General features: G+C 39.2%; 1 protein-coding gene across 9 annotated transcripts in view; it reads left to right on the top strand.

Annotated features, from left to right (window-relative positions):
- LOC138943256 (melatonin receptor type 1B) overlaps nt 1-21,615 on the top strand; it is a 186,367-nt gene that overhangs the window by 118,285 nt on the left and 46,467 nt on the right. For all 9 annotated transcript variants that reach the window (XR_011448441.1, XM_070313923.1, XM_070313919.1 and 6 more), the window contains 2 exons: nt 10,689-10,948; nt 18,332-18,548. Coding sequence is in view for 8 of the 9 variants with exons in the window: in XM_070313915.1 (XP_070170016.1) it covers nt 10,689-10,948; nt 18,332-18,548 (477 nt within the window). In the remaining variant the exon portion in view is untranslated. The remainder of the gene's footprint in view (nt 1-10,688; nt 10,949-18,331; nt 18,549-21,615) is intronic.

Here is a 21,615-nt window from a genome sequence, read left to right as displayed (position 1 = left end):
CGGCCGGTTGGTGCGAATGAATGCGTGAATGGTTGGCTAAACATCGTGCAATTTCCATTTCCAATTTACAGCTTATGCAAATGCCGTTCGGCATTTCATAATTTTATGCGCCAAATGCGCGATAGTTCGATGCCAATTTCCTCTACGACGAATGCGGCGGTGACGAATGCCGCGCAATGTCGGGGGTTCCCCGTAATTCGAATTCAAATGTTACTTACTTTGTCAATTGCTTCTTTGCTTGCTCTGTAGCAGAGTCGAGCGCTGAGCACACAGCGTTTTATAACGGACGAACGGGATCGCGGATAGAAGTGGCATACAAACAAGAGCGAATTTCCCGGATAGGACTACGAAAAACCGACGGATTCGTGGGTGAAATTAATTTTGAGAGAGACGAATGGCGACCGGTGAAACGTTTAATTAATGATCCAAATGTAATCACGATCTTCATTAAAAATGCTGTTGCTGGTGTAGCTTGTATATACATAGTTATGCCGCGCGGTACATGTGTACGCGTTTGCTTAATTACATTTACAATGAGGAAAACATAAAATACCAAAGCGAAAGATAAAAAAGAAAAAAAAAGAAAAATTGATAAATAGAGTATATCACGAAGCTAAAAAGATCGATACATTGCTTGTCTTTATGGTTTTGGAAAATGAACTCAATATTGGGGACGTGCTTTGATCCTCTCTCTCTCTCTTTCTCTCTCTTAACCAGCTTCAAATAGGTTGGAAAAATCGCTTTCAACTTTAGACGACGACAAAACGTAAAGTAAGATTTTTACAAGAGCAACGTCATTGTATTTCGAACAAGATTAATAATGTAATAACGTAATATAACATAGTGATATCTAACGGGTTCATTAAAAAAGTCGATTTCTTATTCCGGGCTAAGAAGAATTGACATTAAGTTCTGAAAGAACTTCCGTGTTCTTTGATAGGAAGAGAGTTTAAAAATAAGAGGATTAATATCGCTCAAGCTATATAATAACTGCCGCCTAACATTCACGATGAAGATTTTATGAATTTTGTTCATGTTCTAGTACTCTCGTATCTCTCAATAATTAAATAAGTTTTATTAACAATTATAAATAAGTAAAATATCGAAGTTAATATAATGTTGTACGCGTTGTAGTATGATTGATATTATTTAACGAAAATCATACATAAATCTGTTGTTTGACAAACATTGCATGTAAATTCAAATCATATTTATTATTATGTCATTATGATTTATTATTGTCTCTTGAAAAGCGATTATTTAATATGGATTACAAAATATAAAAGTCAACCCAAATCAAATTATCAAGTCCGATATACCATAGCTTATACTGAAATTCTCGAGAAATATTTTGCCTTTATCGGGGCGCACGGTGTACGTGATGGATATTGTGTCGTAATATTTCGGTAGCTCGTCTGACGACACACGGGACTCTCGTGAGAGAGGCGCTTGAGCGTCGTAAAGGAAAGCCGGAGGCAGGGTGCGAAAATTGTTTCTTTGTTCCAAGCTAGAGAAGACGGCAAAGAATTCACTTTAATTTTACACTTTGAAGCGCCCTCGGACACAAAGACGGGATCGTGGACCGCTTTAGATCACAGAGTGACCTGTCGGACAATATTTCCGCCGGCAAGAAGACGCACAGTCCGGCGCGCACAGTTTCCTAGAAATTCTTTCGAGGTCCGTAAATGATCTTCCTCCCCGGTAGATATAAAAATAAGAGAACGGTCTTTCGTCTCGTGAATTTCTCGCCGCGCTGCATTTGTTACGAATTTATACGGCGGCACGAGACGCCAACGCCCGCCGGCCGGCGACAAATATACCGTCGTCCGCGAAATTTTCCGCGGACGTTGACGGGGGACGGGGGGGCTCGTCGGACCTGGACAATCTCGCATTCATTCGGAAATGCATTCTGCAAGTTTTCAGTCGGCCGCGCGTACGATGGAACATAATAGGCGCGGCCGGCAATTATGTCGCGCGCAAACGGCCGCTGATTACTTCGCATTCACGGATTAACGCCGCGCCTGTCGGGGAACGTCGGCGTCGTCCTGTTCCGGCGCAATATCGTCGAGAAGTTGCGGGGATAATGACCGACGAGGGAGGGACGTAATAAACGGCGGCCTCTCTCCTCTTTTATCGTCGGATGCGAACGAGGTCGGATGCGTACGATCGCGAGAGGCGAGACCGCTGTCTCTATTCGGACGAACTCTAAAACCTTAAGGTACTAACTAATCTCGGAATTGTCGCGTAAAATGTTACGATTTCAGCATACGTCGTCCTATTATGTTTCTGGTCGTATGCATTTCGGTAACTCGACTCTTCGAACCGTCCCTATAAATACTTTCACGAGTTTATGTTAGTTCTGCTAAGTGCACTTTGTACTCCCGGGAATATTGTAATCAACATATTATGACGCTGTTGATAGTCATTTGATTACATTTACATTCTAATTATACTTTTAATTTATTACCATAGTTATTATCTGTTTCGCGTAAGCAGCAATAAAAACATTGTTTTATTTAAGTTATATTTTTAAAAATAATTACACATATTAAAAAGTAAAAGTTTTAAATATTTTATTTGTGAGCGAAATCACGTTTTGAATATTATATCTGTAACTAGAATCAATTTTTAAATGCTTTTTTACTATAAAATAATGTTAAAATCACTTTAATTTCACCAAGTTTAGTATCTGATTTCTTCAGCCGAAGTTTTAGAGTTGATTGAAAATTTGAATTCAATGTTTAATTAACGAAAATTTGATCAAAGGTCTAATTGCAAAGACGCGAGAGTTGACTCTCTCCCGAAAGTTTCTTAACGAATCTGTCATTAACAGTTGACTTAATGATAAAAATTATGTATCCTACATTTAACGAAATAGAGATAAAAATAGAATAGAGAGAAAAATCTCTTTATTTTTTTTATCTATATATATATATATATATATAGAGTGAGGCCAAACGTTCCGGTCAGACTTCGAGATTTTATAGGAAATTTAATTCTGAACAAAAAGTTTCTTATAAACATAAGTTGAATGAAAAATGCTTTCTTAAAAAGTTAGCGCCTGAAAATCTCTGAAATCACAGTTATTTTATACATTTTTACAAATATCATGGAAAGTATGCGTTTTTTAATAAAAAGTACTGAAACGAAAGTTGTAGAGAATTAAATTATTTTTCAAACGGTATCATAATGATTGTAGTACGTTCCATAGCTTCTGAGATAATCAGTTTCAAATGTACAAAAAAATGTTTTTTCGGCTATCGACGGTAAAGCTTTTAAAAAATACTCTTCATTTATGTTGTTATGACCTTAGATAATTTTTGACGTTTATCCTGCTTGTCGGTTATTCCACTAAAAAAATTTTCTATATTGTTCGAACCATTCACCATAGGAGGGTAAAAGGCAGAAGGCGAAAGAGAAATGAAAAAAAAAAGAAAATAAAACTTAATAAATTTCTATATAAAATATAAGTATGTAAAATTTTATTAAAAATTTAAATATTCTTCTAAAGAATACATTAATTATATTTAAAATTAATATAATTACATATCTTAAACAATACGGACGAACGAAAAATAAATGCGGATAGGCAACCTACCTACTCATCTACTTGCGAATGCGCACGCATTTGAAGGAAACGAGCGTGCACTTAATAGTTTCCCTCCGGCGACGGTCATGGTACTGAAAATATCAATTCCAGCTGTGCTCCCGGGAGCAACCTAATCTGGCAGCGTAGCGTGAAACGATTTAAATCCAGTTCCGTAGCGGCGCTACACACTAAGGAGATTCCTTAAGCCAATCCGCTGTGTGGGATTAAAATTTAATCTCGAAAAGATGTTAACAAATAGCGAGCGAAATTTCCGCCGTCGTTCCGCTGATGGTCCGCGCCGAGTCTCGCGCCGACAATCCGATGAGTTAAATCCGCCGTGTCGCGCCGCGTCGCGTCGCGTCGGTCCGTTATCGCGGCTCGGATAAAAGATCGAGTTAGGCGCTTGTCATATGCACGTGGCGCATTTTTGTACGCGTCAGATGTTCCGACGGAAATTAACGATGCAGATTTTAAAGGGCGGAATTCTATATGCGGACGCGGCGCGCTCGCGCCGACAAAATCGCGCGCGTTCCGCGTCGCATTCCTCCGCCTTGAATCGTATTAATTAAAAAACGGGGGACAATCGTAATGAAAAAAAATCCACCGCTCTGACGAATCATACGCGTATCTCGATTCAGTATTGTTCGACTGTGACACGGACCGCTCGCGCGCGATATATATTCGCGATATTATGAACGCGTTTGCTTTAGAGCGCGGAATAAAGAGTCTCGCATTCAGATTCTCCGTTTCAATTCTTTCAGCAATATTGCGATGCGATATACTACAATGCTACGACTTTGTTGTTCTTTTGCGTGGGCGTGTTTTTGAACGCACAATAAAGAGGTCTAATATTCTCTTTCTCTCTCTCTCGTAATCGCGGCGTTAGATCTTTTATTAATATTTCGAAATTGCCGATTGTGTTCGTTCACAAAGGGTCGGGACCAGGTGGATCCTATGTTGTGCTCGACAGCCATTTAATGGATTCTTTCGTTGAGAGAGAGCGGAGAGTATATTGTTTAAGAAAATAAAGCGAGCGAGAGAGAGAGAGAGAGAGAGAGAGAGAGAGGGGGGGGGAATGTATGCAGAATTTTCATGCTGAAAGGTATTAAACATTTTATATCGCATCACACACATGACAGTTTAATCGATTTTATTATTAAGCCAGGAATAATGGCCATGTGCATTAAGTGCATTGTATGTAGCATAGAATAGCGTTATTGTGTTTCTTCAAGAAGCATATAAAACCCGACGTAACTTGTTACGAAAGACGATCCTTCTCATTACGAAAGATTTAAAATGTTTTGTTATAATAGTTATATGGAATCAGTTATGCATTGTATTTTTTATAGTTTCCGCAGTAGGTATCCTTAAAAGGATTTTTCAAGCAATTTGGAATTGTTTTGAAAATACAGATAATAGTTCAATCATACATGATTAAAAAAATTTTTTGCAAATGAAAAAAGCTTTGGAAAAAACTTTTCAAATACACGAGGAAACTTTATATTTTATTTTAATTTTTTTAAAAATAAGTCTTGCTTTAATTTTAGTTTCAACTAGATTCGATATTAAATTACTGATTTAAGACTTACTTGCAAAGATATTTAATGATCGTAGATTTAAAAAAAAAAAAAAATAATATCAATCTAAATTTAAAGACAAGTTTGAAACATTCTTGTTCGCCCCCATTAGTCTCTCTTTATAAATTATAATTATTTTTTCACCGATATATAATTACCATAATATGGTGTGCGTTCGACGTAGCAAGTACGTGACATATAGTGGAGGCTCTTTTGCAAGCAAAAAACAAAGACTTTAAGTGCGACAGCGGACTTCTCGATTTACGAGCGACACCGTTGTTAGAAAGTTAAGCGATAAATAAGGCATTAAGAAAAATACCGGTTCGCAAATCATTTACTAAGACTACTAAGATGCTATTTGCGACGGTCGTACGTACATGAGTAAGGATTGGTAGAAATTTGTTTTTATTGTAACGGAAATAGTATAATCGGTGCGGTGTTGTATTTCGCATTAATTTAAAACCTATTAGGTAAGACGATACTACGCAGAGCGGATGAGAGGGCGAGATTATGGGAGGGTCTATCTGTATGCATCGTTTTTTTGCAGAAGAGAAGAAGCTAATAAAATTTTTTTTCAGCTTATGATCGCGTTACATAGCCTTGGCGTTTTCTCTCTCTTTCATTGAAGGTTTTTTTATAATAGCCTACCAATTTTTGGATAATGTTATTTTATCGTCGCGAAGATATTAATATATTGTATATAAGTAAATGAGTTTATCTTCAATTATTCGCTTTCATAATATGAATGAGAAGGATCGATTATATATATAAAAGGTAATAGAAAAAAATAATTTAAGAATATATATTTTATTTTATGATAGTAATAAAATAATTCTCTGACATCGAATTACTTTAATAAATTTAATAAAGTTTATAAAATTGTTAAAAACAATTAATTACTTATCTAATAGAAATAGTCTAGATAATAAAGAAACAACGGCTATTTTTTAATTATATTATTATAATTGAAAAATATATAGGGTGTCTCCAATTTAAATGACAAAACTTTAAGAGCGTGTAAGGGACCGAAAAATTAAGACAAGATGTCCTCTTTAGAGGTTTGCTCGTTTTTGCTCCATTTTATGTTAGAGAAAATCGCAAAAGTTCAATCTCTCATTGTCAGTTGCTCTCTTGAGTCGATTGGCACCGAATAAACTTTCCGCTTCAAGGTTCTTCACATATGTAAACACTTGATGTAAACACTTGATATTCTTTACGGTGTCAATCAATTCGAGAGAGCAATTAAGAGACCGAATCATAGAGATGCAGTGCGCCAAATATCACTAGAACAATGTCTAGCTGCAATTAATGAGGTCAGTGCTTAGATGTAATGCTTGCATTGCTGCGAAAGAGCAACATTTTGAACAATATCTGCATTAAATAGATAATAACATAAATAAAATGTAAATAAATAAGTAAGAAAATGAAAACTTGTTTTATTTCTTTTTTTGTGATTTTCTCCAAAATGGAGGAAAAACGAGCAAACCTCTAAAGGACTTTCCGTCTCAGCTTTTCAGTCCCCTACACGCTCCTGAAGTTTTGCCATTTAAATTGGGGACACCCTGTGTATATCAGAATGATACATTTAAAAGACTATAAATCGTTATACGAGTTTCTCGTTACAAATGCATTAATTCCGCTCGTACTGTTCGTCACAAAGGCACGTCAGAAATATAGTCGAGAGAAATTACAGTATCTCGCGCCAAATATCGACGATGTATTATTTATTAAAAGAGATACCGGCGTACGTGATCCGGATCTTAAAGAGGATCGGGCATCATCCATGAAACTTCCGGGCCGTTTCGAGCACATCCGAGCACCATTCTCGAGGAATTTTTTGCTTAGTGTATATTCTCACGATCGCGCCGTCTCTCTTTCTGTCCTCCACCCTCGCTTCCTCATAAAGCCTCGCCTCGGTGACTTCTTATCCTTACGCCTGCCTTAAGCCCACTTTACACTCGAGAAACTTTCTCGTAACCTTCCCCGCCGACGCGTCACGTAATCGCGTAACCCCGCCATCCGCGAAATTTGTTGCCGCCTTTATCACACTGGCACGTACGCTTTCCGGAGAAATTTTATTTTCCGCCCTGTAATCGTCCATCGACGGTTTATACGCGGCCGATCGGAGCGCGATGGCTCAAGAATCTACTTTATAACGTCTGCCGTTGGAATGAAGGAGTTATAGCGTTCATACATTCAATCCATAACTGTGGATAAAGCGTATAAAGGTAATGGCGCGTAATTACACGGATCGTTTAGTGTTAAAAATCGTCGTTCTATTTCATGCGTTTATTTGAGACGTTTGCTAGTTTCTTAATAGATTTCCTTAAGCTTAGAGGCGCAAGTTCGGCGATATCGTAAGCATGTTAAATTGGCAGCAATTGGTTCACATTTATTTTCTTCTCCGTGCGAATTTCAGTTTACATATATAAATTTGGAATGAACGTGTTTTGATCATTAGAAACGCGTGAACGTTAACTCTTAACTCTAGCCGGCCCGCGTCCCCTCTTTCGCAGTCTTTAATGATATGCCGGGTGAATATTCATTTGCGGATTACTTTCATGCAAATTAACGGCGCCACTCCTCGAGCATCGATGGCGCTCGCGGGCGCCAAGTTCCGAAAGTCTTAAAATGAAGCACTTTGCAAACTTGATACGAACCTAATTACTCCTCACCGGCTTTATCGTCAATAAAACATGGTATACGGCTGCACCGTAACTTCGATTTCGGCCGCTTTAATGAGTCATAAAAGGTGCCGTTGCGAGCTGCGCGCTGACCGAAACGCTCTCCGGAAGATCGTTATACGTTTTTTTCGCCCTCCCTCCTTTTTTTTTCTCTCTCGCGAGAGAGGATCCAGCTCTCGCGTATGTCGGCGTCATAAAAATTTTAGCGGCTGCACGTAGCATGCGGCAGGCTGGAGAGGCGAACCATCGAGGCGGCGATTAAGCACGCGAGCACTATCGTTTAGTACCGACGCTTTATCCCCGTCTGTCGGATACGAGCACGAAAAACGGACGTGGACTAGGCTTGGCGTGGGGTTAACTGTTACCCGGCCATCATCGATCCCACGAAATCCGATATCGCCGCGAAGCTGTGTTACAATAGATCGCGGCTTTCCTGTCTTCTGTGTTCACGGTGGTTGAATCATGCGAGATGATCCTCCGAGCAGCACCGAGAACCGTGTCTGTATGAATAGAAATATGAAATTTCCGACCGCGTGATGTGACGGGAGGACAATGTCACAGCGGACTGCTGCTCGGGATTAGACGACGTGACTTGTCTCCGTCGCGCATTCTCAAATAGATAAAGAAAGGGAGACACGACGGTAGTTGTATTTCGTGGCATCCCTCGTATGGAGATTTTAATTGTAAAGTGGCAGAATAGTGTAGATTCGTCGCACAGTTGGAATAATTCAAAAGATTGTATTCGAATAATCGTTAATACACACACACACACATACTCAGATTTCTGACGTAATCCTCCCTTTTTCTTAGTCGCGAGTACGCAATCACATCTTCTTGTAATCTAGCTCATTCAGGATCGACGAGATGGATCGTGGTGGTCGTCCGTCAACATCCCCGTTGTAAGCGCATCCATCGTTGCTCCTTCATCGAGATGCGCTCTCGGTTCGAGAGAGCGAACGTGTAACTTGTTTTTTTATCCACACATTCGAACGGGATTGGAGGAGGCTCGTGAAACGTGAGATGCTCTCTTCCGCCGATAGGACCGTTTGCATCTTTTTACATCGCGAATGAGATCCATTTTCGCAAGGTGTCGCAATGAGATTGTAATCTATACGTCTCGTCGAGTAATCAGACAGTCGGAGACACCTCTTGAAATGGATCTACAATTTAAAAGCTGCTTAAAGCAGACGTAAGAGTCGCTAATACATTACGCGCGATTTAGGTAAATTTTATTTTTATTTTAGTGAATATATGAAATTTTCAAATATAAATACTAATTATAAGATATATCTAATAATAAAAATTATTAAATTGAGAATGCGAAAATTAAAAATAATGGTGCTTTAAACTGTAAAAAAAAAAAAATTGATCGTATATTCGATAAAGAATTTATAAAGAAAGAAACGAGAGAGTTTTGGGACGTCTCGTACAACGAAGCATCAATCATTTCGGCTGATTCTCTTTCACGCGAAGACGGAAGCAAGAATTTGCAGTTAGCTCTTGTTCCATCGCTTCGTTCGCTCGCACAGAAGTCGTTTTTCAATTAGGAAAAGATACCGGCATCGTTCGCAGCAAAATTGATTCGATGTCGATGTGCGTGAAAGGTCACGTAACGGGATTGATGAGATTATTGGCTCAAGGGGCTCGCCGTTTCAAGCCCTAATGCAACAAGTGAAAATTTTTCTATAAGTAAGGAGGGAAGGATGGTTTGTCGATCGGAAGAAAGGGCAGATGATGCAGCTTTATTATTAAATGCAATTTTTGCGATCAATTTCTTCGCGTTCGTCGACCGGCAAAATATGGCGTGTTAAACATTTCGATGCCACCCGAGGCTGCATTTGCTAATGAAAATTTAAAATTCGCTTTGAAAGCGCTGCAGATACGATCAAGACGATTCCATTTATATGCAGAATAGCAAAGCAGATAAGTTTCATTATTCATAATACAATTTAAATTAACGCTGATAATTTGAAATATGCAATAAATATATAGTACATTGCAAATGTACATCGGATGTTTGTGTCAAATACAAACGCATAATATTAAAAAAAAAAAAAAAAAAAAAAAAAAAAAAAAAAAAATTCAATATTTTATATAAAGAAGTTATGAAAACAATCAACAAATTTAATTATTTAAGTAAAAATGTAAACTGTGTATTGTTTAACAAAGGACAGTTTAGAGACGAGCATTATAAATATTTAAATCGAATTGTATTTTGATCTAAATGACTGTTTTTTTTTTTTTTTTTTAAAGCTGCATAATATTGCGTATAACGTCAGCTGTTATCTGACTACGTGCATGACACTTATATTTGCTAATTACCATGATATTGCGCAGATGTTGTTAGCGACAACGAGGACATTGTAGAAACCTAACATGGGCCATGGTCGGAACACGTGACTATCCCCACACTAATCCGATCGATAATTCACAATTAGGGTGGTCGGTATAGTCTTGTCGTCCCTAATCTTCAAAAGGCCTCTCTCCACGTAATAGTATGATATCGAATAGCTTCAGCCTCGTTTCCTCCGTATTTCTGTTTTGAGGACCGCCATGAGCCGTCCCTTAAATTGATGAGAGATGCGATGTGTCGCTCATCAAAGTTAGACTTTGTTGTATTTGCCGCTAAAATCATCCGTGCGTTAATCATAGGGATATAGACTTTAGGCACCAAACGTAATTTTAATTTGTAATTAAAAATGGGTAAAAATAATTTTCGATCAAGAATTTTGCGCTGATTAGTATAATATTATAAAATATTTTTAAAGAATAAAGATTTATCCATTATTATTTATTTAAAGGTATAATCCTATAAACAATAATTCGTATTCTTCTCAGTTTCAGAATGAATGTAACGGCGATCTATAACGTTGCGACGAGCACCGTGGCAAGCGTCATCAGTGTCCAATCTGAAATAGAATCGAACAAGGCGTTAAATGGCGTCATCGACGCTAATTATGTTTCGCCGGTCACCTTGTCATCTGCCTGGTCCAGAGTCGCCCGACTTCTGTTGTTGGCCTCTCTCGCCGTTGGCGGGAGCGTGGGCAATGTCTTCATGATATCCGCCGTGGTAGTAGAGGATCAGCTCAACAAACGAGGTATGTTTACAATTTATTTTTACAATTATAGATAAAAATTATAGACGAGCGTAGAATTTATCGTATAAAGATGAACAGTGACGTATAGCAAAGGTGGCTCGTTTTTGCTGTATAAATTTGAGGTGGAAAATTAAAATGGTAAAGGCGAGAGACATTAGAAAGAATTGAAAGGAGCAAGGAAGAGAATACGAGAGGGAGCCAGAGGTACCTGAAAGAGAATACTCTCATCGACAAATGCAACGACAAAAGTTTTTACTCTATAGAAGTATATCCGACTAAAAGCCATCCTGGGGGTCGTACATTTCCGACATGCCTTGCGACAACGTTCTTTCGTATATATATCGTCGCGGTAAGATCTCTTATCTTTTTTGACGTCTCTACGGACAAAAGCGTTCTCCGTCTGTATCCGGCCGGGAAGGGACATAACAGCAAAGAACGACGTCCTCGGTACAATCTGTAGGGAAGATGGGATCTTCATCGTGCCATTATACCTGCGGCAATGACGAGATCGATTTTTCGTATTATTTGCAAACCGAACTTGTCTTTCGTTTTTCTCCTTCTCGCAAATACGCCGGCGTGATAATAAATAATCCCTGGACGTGATATATATATATATATATATATATATATATATACACACACATACATATTGCACGCGTCGTTGTCTCCGCGCTCTGAGACCTACCCGAGATAATTATTATTTGCACCCAAACACTCCGCATAGAGTATATGGTAATAATAGTGACTGTAGATGCAATGGAACACAAAGCAATGAGGGTGGAAATGTAATTACTTTGTCATTTAAGTGTATCGCTCTTCCTTCTCTATCTTCTTATCTTTATATTCAATTTAAATCGACAAATTTAATTTGTCATAGAGAAATTGGGTCACGCTTGACAACGATCTATCTTTAAATTATGGACTTTATTATTTTAGAACTTTTAATCGGAAGTATTTAGTGCTAAATTTGTTAACGAATACGAAAATCCCAATGTTATCTTAAAAAATCAAGATAAAATGATAATTTGTTTTGAAAAAATTTTTAACATTTAATACTAAGAATATTTTTATAAAGATTATTGTTTCCAATAAATACTTTCTCCGTCACACTTACACACATTTCTACCAAATATGATTGTCATCTGTCTTGTATTTTTTTACTCATATATTTATTAATTTTTTTATAGTTTTTTTTTTAATATAGTTATTTATTACATATATATACTTATATATCATGTATAAGCTTTCCGAGAAGACTTGGTGTCCCAGAGCAGCGAATCAATTTTACTTTACCGTACTTTCTCTCTCTTTAAATGGACTTTTTTTTTTCTTTCTCCTCCTTTTCCTCTTTTCCTTCTTCTTCTCAGCACTCCAATTTGTCGAGTTTCTCGGTTTTATAACTGTGTACCGTTACACTGGCCAGTCTCGTAATTCTTATTGAAACGGCCCGAAACATTTTTACCGCTATTTTATTCCGCATGAATCTCGACAATGGCGCAAATAATACCGACTTTCTTTCGTCCGAAACTATTCACCGAGAAAATCTCGTTTCGTTTTACTCGTTTTGTCAGCTATAAAGTTCTTTTTAATGCGCAGTTTGCCGTGATGTGTCGTCTCTCGTGCCTCGTGATGACAACGAGAAACTTGGATCATTATTAACGCGGTAACGAGTATTAACCTTCGACTCGTTCGTGACTATTTCTTGATTTTATTTTTAGCGATTGTAAATATATGCGAAATCGATGCGACGAATGCAAATGTTCTCGGGAAGATGATGCTCTAAAATCGTTTCCGCGTTCAATGCGTATCTCGAGGTATGGTATAAAATATTGATATCGGCCGTGAATGAGGATACATGAATCTTTATTCATCCCGAAACGCAGAGAGATGATGGGAATGCATGAATGTATTTTTACATTAAATCATCTGAATTGTCTCATTCGTTTATTTATTTCTTACTCACATTTATATAACTTTTATTGGTTAATACTTTGAAAACAACGTAGCGATGAGAGAGAATTCCCTTCTAAAAAGGACATGTAAAGTCGATATTCAAAAGTCTCGAAGTTTATTGTTGTCGCTTTTCCGCGATGCTGATTGGTTCTGTCATTTACTTTGTCAGCGGCTGTCATGGCATATTTTGATAATTATTTTGTATATATATAGTTAAAAATGTTTAATGACAAAGAATAAATGGCGTGCGCGAAGCGCGCGTTGTTTTGTGCTAGTCCCTTTCTAAAAAAGGCATGAAACCTCGAACTCGAATATATCGAAGCGTTGAAGCCTCTTTTCCGCGATGCTGATTGGCTGTGACTTGCTTTATTCGTGTTATTTGCAACTGTCAAATCATGCGAATTTTGACAGTTTGACAATCTGTGAAAGGAAAAGTTAAAGTTAGAAAAGAAAAGTTAGAAAAATTGGAAAATGTCCATAAATAAAAACGCGCGCGCAGCTCGCGCCTGTGTGTTGTTCTAGTATATATGTATAAGTTATAAATTAGAGCTGTTTTCTTAACAGAAAGAAAATACGTAATTTTTTGATGAGGGATTTATTCGCTTTTATTGATATGATAAATTTTTATTGCATTAATTTAGTCTTTTTTATGATTAACGTAATCTTTTTTATTTTTAAATTATATAATACAGTTCATAATTTAATAATTCTTTTTTACAGTCAATAGTTATATGCTGAGATGTCTCTCTCTCTCTCTCTCTCTCTCTCTCTCTCTCTCTCTATTTTTATTTTATTTTTCTTTATATTTCTCTAATAACGTTTTATATATACTTAGCGTTTTAGAGGCTGTTATCCCGTAGTGCTTAATAAATAACAATTCATTTATTCATTCATTCTCTCTATACCATTTTTTGTATTGTTTCAAAATAGTTAAGCGTATCTTAAATTTAAAAAAAGACTTAGACTTTGTATAAAATAGAAAGTTCTTCTCTTATGAAAAATATATATTATTAGGAATTTTCTTCGAGCCACTATCAATTTACGCGAATGGCCAATAATACATAATACAGACGCTTGGGTATGGATGGGACATGGTAGGACATCGAATAAGCTTATAACAAGATCGAAGTTTTAATGTGCCGATCGCGCGCGCAATTTCGAACTTCACGATCGTCCCTTTCCAATAAATACGTTCGAACGTGACGCGACGGCAACTGGCCTGTCTGTAGCCGGAAATCCGGCCCTAGCAATAGCGGATTCCTCCTTTTTCCGCGCGTCCCCGTCCGTCCGGCAGGAGAAACGTCTCCGGTGTGTGCGCGCGCGAAACGAGAGAGGATCGCGCGGGAAATGCTCTCGTAGATGTCCGTTCGTGCCTGACGTAAACCCCATTTCCACTGCGGACGTGAAGTGTCGGACGGACTTGGGCTTCGTTTGCGTGAACTCTGCCGGCACGGCATAGAGAACTCGGTAGAAACAAAAAGCCCCCGTACCGCAACGGGGTCCACCGCGATTCCCGGTAACTCGAATGGCGCCGTAATGGATTGCACAGTCGTGGGGTCCCTATAAGGGTGTACACGGATGAGCGAGTCAATTTCGCGGCGCGTAGCCGCACGAGCGGGCCCGGTTGCCGTATAACTCTGCTCGCCCCGTATCTAATGCCGCAACGAGAGAACGCCGCGCTGTTCTATATCTTTCATCTTCTCTCTCTCTCTCTCTCTCTCTCTCTCTCTCTCTCTCTCTCTCCTTTCTCCTCTCGTTCTTGTCTCATCTCGTCTCGTCTGTGGGTGCTCCCCTTGGAAACTCCGATCACGGAGGCGGCCGAACGCGGTGAATCCCCGCTGGTAATACGAATACTTCGGGTACTCCGCGGTGCGGTTGGCGAATAGTTCGGTTCGGCGCTCGTGAAACGAGCGGGGCACAACGAGGAGATAGGAACGAGAATCTGCGTGTCTGTGGGCGGGCTGACTCGGTAAATCGATTAAAACAAATTCTGATCAGCGCGGATTCATTCGGTACGTAGAAGAATACTCCGGGGGGCGGGGGAGGGGGTGGTAGAGAGTACGTTCCCATGACGATGCTGTGGCACTGCGGCTAGACAGGGGACCCGGATGAGAGATGGAGATATAGAGGAGGATGAGATAGAGAGAATCAATTTCGAGGTGACGCCACGGAGCGCTGATGCGGGATAATTTATTCCACGCATCAACCGCTGAATCGATCGGATCTCGTCACGCCGAAACGTACCGCCGGAAAATGCGATCGGCGAAATGCGGGCGGCGCGAATGCGACGACTGCAGGCTCGCTTAATTCGCTGATATCTGAAGAGAGAGAAGGCGCGGTCCTCTCCGTCCTCTCGATCATCCGCCGACCCTCCGCGCGATTCTCTCAAACGAGTTTTCGTCTATCCAGCTGCCAGAGAGGCCGCGATATTTCATCCTATTAACCGGCAGACGGAGGCGCTGGCGAAAAACGGGCCGCCTTCCCTCGCCGAAGCGGGCTGCGGACGGTGCAATTTGTCGCGTAATCATTTTTATCGCAGCGGTGTAATATCCTCGCCAAAGGCGCGAATACACGTTCGCGGCCGCCGGCGCGTTTCGCGCTTTCCGAAAAGCGACGAGTCCGAAGTAACCCTTGGTAAAAATGTCTCTTTAGCTTTGGTGCGAGGGTGGAAACGTAATTTATTTTATCTGGGTAGAGGGTGTGTTCCCAGATATTCTTAACGTTGTGGTATTAGGATTGTTAACTCTTCAATCGTATACAAACGTACAGCTACTATCGAGAGATTTATTTTTAAAAGTAAATTGGAACAAAAAAAAATTTTCAATAAACGATCGATAAAATGATTTCATTTATTGATATTAATTTATGACATCGTTATTTTATACTGATTAATACGAAAAGGAAAATTGGCAGGAGAGTATATTGCGATTGTAATGTAATGTCTTTTGAAAAAATAAACACGTATATATAAAAGAAGATAATATAATTATTCAAGAATCTACTCCGTGCAATTTAATGCTATATTCTCCTATTTTAACGATAATAGTGTAATAGGTTGTTTTTGCACGTGCTGCAATGTTTGTTTTCGTTCAATAAATTTTAGTTTTGCAAAATGAATGCAAATGAATTATTCTATAGAAGTAGATATATAAGTAATACGTTACAATTAATCCAGGTACTTTAACGAGAGTGTCGATACTAAGTACTGTTTAGCGCGCGAGGGAGCGATAAGATATCGAGAAAAAATCAAATTACACGCGTGGACGCTTAATGCGTCGCTTTGTCTATAATTTATAGGTATCGATGACTCTTTGAAAGTGCTTTCGCGATTTAATTAATTAAATTGCGAGGTTAAAATCGTGACGCTCGGCTGTTCATAACTATATACTTACGCGTTTTCCAAGTAATTTGAATACCTGATATCTCTACCGTATCCTTTTACGTCGACGCAAGGCATTATCTCATTGTTCGCGGTATCTATTTACATAAGGAAACCATGGTAAATGAAAATTTGCCTTGTAAGGGTGAGCAAGGTTCTAGCTTCTCGACACAGAACGGGCAAAATGTGGCTGCAACGAAACGTATAATTATAATAATTGCTCTGTGTGCGCGCGAGAATGCATATGCATGCGACCTGGCGATTGACTATAATGAAAACTTCATTTATTCCTGGCGTCGAGAAATATGATAAGTTCATACGTAGAGCCCGGCTTCTTTGACGAACGGATCGTTAAGCTCGAGCGCCTCAGCGTTGCGCCCTTAGCGTGAAACGAAAGAAAAAAAAAAAAAGAAATGAATCTTATCATGCATTTTATTACTCACATAGAGCGTAGTGCAAGCGAGCGTAACGGCGTACGTTGGTTCCCTCGCGCAACCTTATTATAGCGTTATACTCCCCTAAGGACGTGCCGACGTACGGATATTATTTCCTTTTTCTTCGTGTGTCTTCGTCGGGTATTGATCTCGGGGAAATCCCCGAGAATCGAGGGAATATATCGCGTGGCGAGATGGGCAGCGCTAGGTAATGCGGATATTACGCCCCTTTCTTTCTACGACTTTCTACAATTTGATATTTCGCTTAACCGGGCTCTACGTATGAACTTACGAAACGCTATAATCGTTGACTCGTAATAATAGCCGTGACTCTGCCACCGGTGGCCTCAGCCTCGTTTTAGTATAGTTGTCGTCGGTCAAAGTTTTACGGCCGGCATGACCGTTCGTTTCGGTGGACGTCGTCTCGCAATTACTATGACTTTTACGATTCGCCCGAGAAGAAGCCACGACCTCTGATATTATGGCCCTGTGGGCGTACGTTGATTAAATGCAGGGGATTGAGACCGGCCACGGTCTACGAAAATCAAGCACTCCTTTAGCTCGCGGCACGAAGCTGCAAAAAAATCCAACATTTTTCAGCCCGTAATATAATAGCTTGGCACAAGGATATCCGATCGAAGACTGGCACTTTTGCCAACGGAAGAGGAAGAGCGTCTTTGACGCTCTTGGCAGTACGGTCGAAATCCTGGCGTCGTGTGCGCGATAGATCGGTATATAATCCAACATGGTTACTCTGCGAATTTATATCACTGTCCGGAATCCTGTTCGGGCGGCGTGCCGCGACTAAGCACGATCGATCGGAAACGGCCAAGTCTAACATAGCGGATTACATTTCAGACGGTAAATTGTAGCTACTGCGACATAAAGTTGCGACGGTACGGTTCGTAAATGTGTCGAAGAAGCCTAAAAAAACAAATGAAACCTTTAATTTACACGCATTAGCGCGATCTACTGTCCACTCCACCCACCTCCCATCGCGTCACAATCGCGGCATTAAGATATTAAAACTGATTTTGTATGGATTTTCCTCAAGCTCTCGTAATATACGAATATTCGCGAATAACGACAAAATTCACGATATACAGAACTAATATCAAGTTTTAATCACATGGTGCATTGTTAAGTTTCTTTATGGAACGAATTTAAATTATCATCCGTCACTGATATATAATCTGCTTATGTCGCAAGAATTTTGAAAAAATTATTCGAAATAAAAGTCTAAAATTTAATTTATCTATTAAATGAGCCTCGCCAATGTTTTTGGAAAAATTATAAATTTATATGAGAGAAATAGGGATGTATATATATATATATAAATATATTAAGTTCAATAAGTTTTTTTCCAAACTTACTTGCTACTTGCGCAAAATACACGACTAATATATTAATTTAGACTTTGCTTCGAACAATTTTGTAATTATTGCTCGATAAGCCAACATTATTTCAAGTAGATATATTTGCCAAGACTTTACCCACGATGTGTAGCACGAATGCAAAAAGTACGGAACCCCGACTCTCTCGAGCGTTTCCAGACCGCAAGAATTGTTAGAAACTAATTACTTTAATAGAGTTTCATACGCCGATTCCTTTTTCCAGGAAACGCATTTCTCGTGAACGTGGCGTTGGCGGATCTGGTGGTAACCGGACTGGTAATACCGGTCTCGGTGATTGTAATCCTGGCGGGCCACGAAGAGTCCCTGGCTACCTGCCGATTCGAGTGGACCCTCGAGGCCCTTTGCTTTTTGGTGACCGTACTGACGCTGGCCGCAATCGCCTTCGAAAATTACGCACGTCTGTGTCTGCCCGCCGAAAGGTATGTAGGATAACGGAGAGAGATCCGCGTAAAACGGGTGTTTCCGCAATTTAACGCGTCGACTGCCCGTCATGTGACATCACGGTCGTGTTTCATTTTCCCGTCTATTTTATCCCGGGGACCCTTTTGCGGCTTCGTGATATTCGAGTGTGGGATATATCAGGCGAAATCGAAAAGTTCTTTGAGAGAACAACTTAACTGCAGTTAAGTCTTTCCTATCTTTTTATACTTTTGATTGTTTGTTTTTGTTTATATTTATTCTCCTTACCAAAGTATTCGTTGAAAATTCCTTATCAAATTTATAGAAACATTAAATACAATATATAAGTATGTCTTAACATTAATTCATCAATATTTCTAATAAAAATGAAAAAAAAAAGACAAACGTTAGAGATTGGAATTTTATAAGTTTAAATTATTCTAGATATTTTTAACTTATATGTTTTATAATTTTTTTCATATATATGTAACTTTTAATATTAGATCTATTTTTTTCACATATAGACTGTAATTTATATATGCAACAAACAAATAATTGAATTTAAAAAATTGAAATCTCGAAAAATAATTTTTTTCAACTTAAACTGCTCTTTCTCCTAAATGACTTCTCAATCGTGCGTATAAATGTAGAGAAATGAAAATAAAGTTTGTTTATATTTATAACATTTATAAATTCATAAATAATATCTTAATTACAACATTAATATCTTAGTACGATAAATTAAATTAATAATTGTTTATATCTAATCTGATACTGTTACTACCTAAAAATATAGGATTTATATCATGCTCTTGTATCGCGTGATATATTTTTTGTATTAAAATGCGATGCGTTGAATATAATACTCAGTTTTGTATTAAAAGTCGATGCGTTGAATATAATGCTCAGTTTAATGATATCATGATTTTATAGCGCTGTGGAGGAAATGCAGTGTATCGCTTTCATAATACGATGGTTATCCAATATTTCATATATTTATGGCTTTTCCGGACAATACGATTACAGTGTGTTGTAGTGCGAAATCGCAATTCTAAAGTAATGACACACATTGTGTCTCTAGCTCGGCACTATTTATATGCAAAACTCCAACTTTCTATGCAAATTCATTTGCTGCGACATTTCCATTTGCGCATAGACGCAGTTCCGGATTAAAATGTTTCCTAGTTAGCTTTCATGGTGCAGCTTGAATACGTAATAATGTAATTTGTTGTTCGATCAACTAAACATATTAATTTATATTATTATTATTATTATTTGTAAATTCTCGTGTATATGCAATAATCTATATTATTTAACAGATGCAAAAACGTTCTCTTTTCACGAGAAACTTGGCTAAAACGAAATGCGCATCTCGCATTTCGCACGCGATCGATTATACTCGACAAATCCGATGCTGCAAAAACGATTCGTCGGGAAGCGAAGGATCGATCAGCTTATTGCGAAAATAATAGAAAATGGTGCCGATCTTTCGTTTGACCGTTGAAGTGGCGCGAATCCAACTCTGGACATGAACAGTGACCCGGTGCCCGATCAATATTACAACCCTGTAACTGCCATCCTTCGAAGAGACGAGTCCGCTATTACCGCTATCGCGTCGTCTCATCCGGAGTACTTTTTGGTGTGTTTCTCTCTCTCTCTTTTTTTTTTTTTTTCATCGAGACGTCGCGGACCCGCTCGCGCCCACGTGTCGACGAACGACGGGCGAAAGAGACGGCGAAACGCGTTGTCAGCGACGGAAACAGGGGGGGGGGGGGTTGTCCCCTATTCCGCCATCGAATTAAGTGCCGGGCGCTTCGTCGATCGAAAAGATATAGCACACGTGACCGGTGGCGGGATCAATAGCCGCTACATTCCTGCGATTGTCGGCGCTTTTTGCTACCGCTCGTCTCATTGCGCCCGATTTCTTCTTCTCCCGCGTTGGGGAAAGAGGGCCCTTCAAAGTGTTGCCTTTAAACCCCACGCGCTTTGTTTACGATGTAGCGTTTGTCGGTTACTAATTGAGCGGTCCGTTTCCGGAACGACGCGACACGTACACACGAGCACGCTCGTTCTTGTCCACGGTCGTCAGTCGCTCTGAGGGACGGATGACCGAACTGATGTATCGCGGTGTAATCGTTAACAAAGTTTGTTATTTGTCCCGTAGGGTGGCATGAAAAATGGATCGAACCCCGGGGTGTCTCGATTTGTTGGGCCGCCGTAAAAACTAACAAACTCTCACTCGCGCAAAGGCCGGGCAAAAAGGGTTCCTCTTTGGTTTGGTAGACAACGGGGGGACGGGTTTTTCTAACGCGAATTTTATCGCTTGGTTGCGGCTTTCGATAACTGAATAATGAAGTTTATAATGTGTGACGCTATATAGCCGATTAATCAAACCGAATTGTTCGATATATATAATCGGAAATATTATTAATAACTCGTTTTGTTTTATGCTGCTATGTACAATATATGTATAAACAATTTTATTGTCCCCGGATAAGCTGATAATACGAATGAATTTTTCTATTATTTATAAATGACTGTTTATATATCTTTAACTTGCAATTGAAGAAGCCTGATATACATTATAAAATTCACGTTACATGAGGGATCTATTTAAATTTGTTTGAAGGGCAAGAGCAGACACACACCGTAGAGAAAAGGTAGGTAGAAGCAATTTTATCCCACATGCGATATCAGATCCAATATGTGAAGATGGAGTTAAATCCATTTACGGTGAGCACGCAAACAAGCTAGGAACTTCATCAAACTCCTGCCACTACCGACTAACAATTTGCCTTAATAAACACTTGCATTATCCTGCAGCAGGAGATTGTCTCAATTTCCATGTAAATAATTCACTTCGATCAAAGGCGAGGCTATCTGGTTCTTGCAGGCGGGTCTTCATTTGGCTCGGTCGTCGTAACGTATATACCAAAATCTGTGTGCTTGTAAAGCTCCTTGGTCCCCGGTGACCTTACCGCCGTTCGCGACAATAGTGGCCCGAAAATTACGCCCGCTTGTGTTAACTGTTTGCTAGCCGAAAGATAAAGCGAGTGGTACCGGCGATTCCAACAATCGATACCACGT

The sequence above is a fragment of the Polyergus mexicanus genome, unplaced genomic scaffold (genome assembly GCF_030449975.1).
Source record: "Polyergus mexicanus isolate NDT 795.1 unplaced genomic scaffold, iyPolMexi1.0 SCAF_26, whole genome shotgun sequence".
Classification (NCBI taxonomy): domain Eukaryota; kingdom Metazoa; phylum Arthropoda; class Insecta; order Hymenoptera; family Formicidae; genus Polyergus; species Polyergus mexicanus.
Note: the sequence above shows the minus strand (reverse complement) of the source record. Positions and strands in the feature narration are given on the sequence as shown.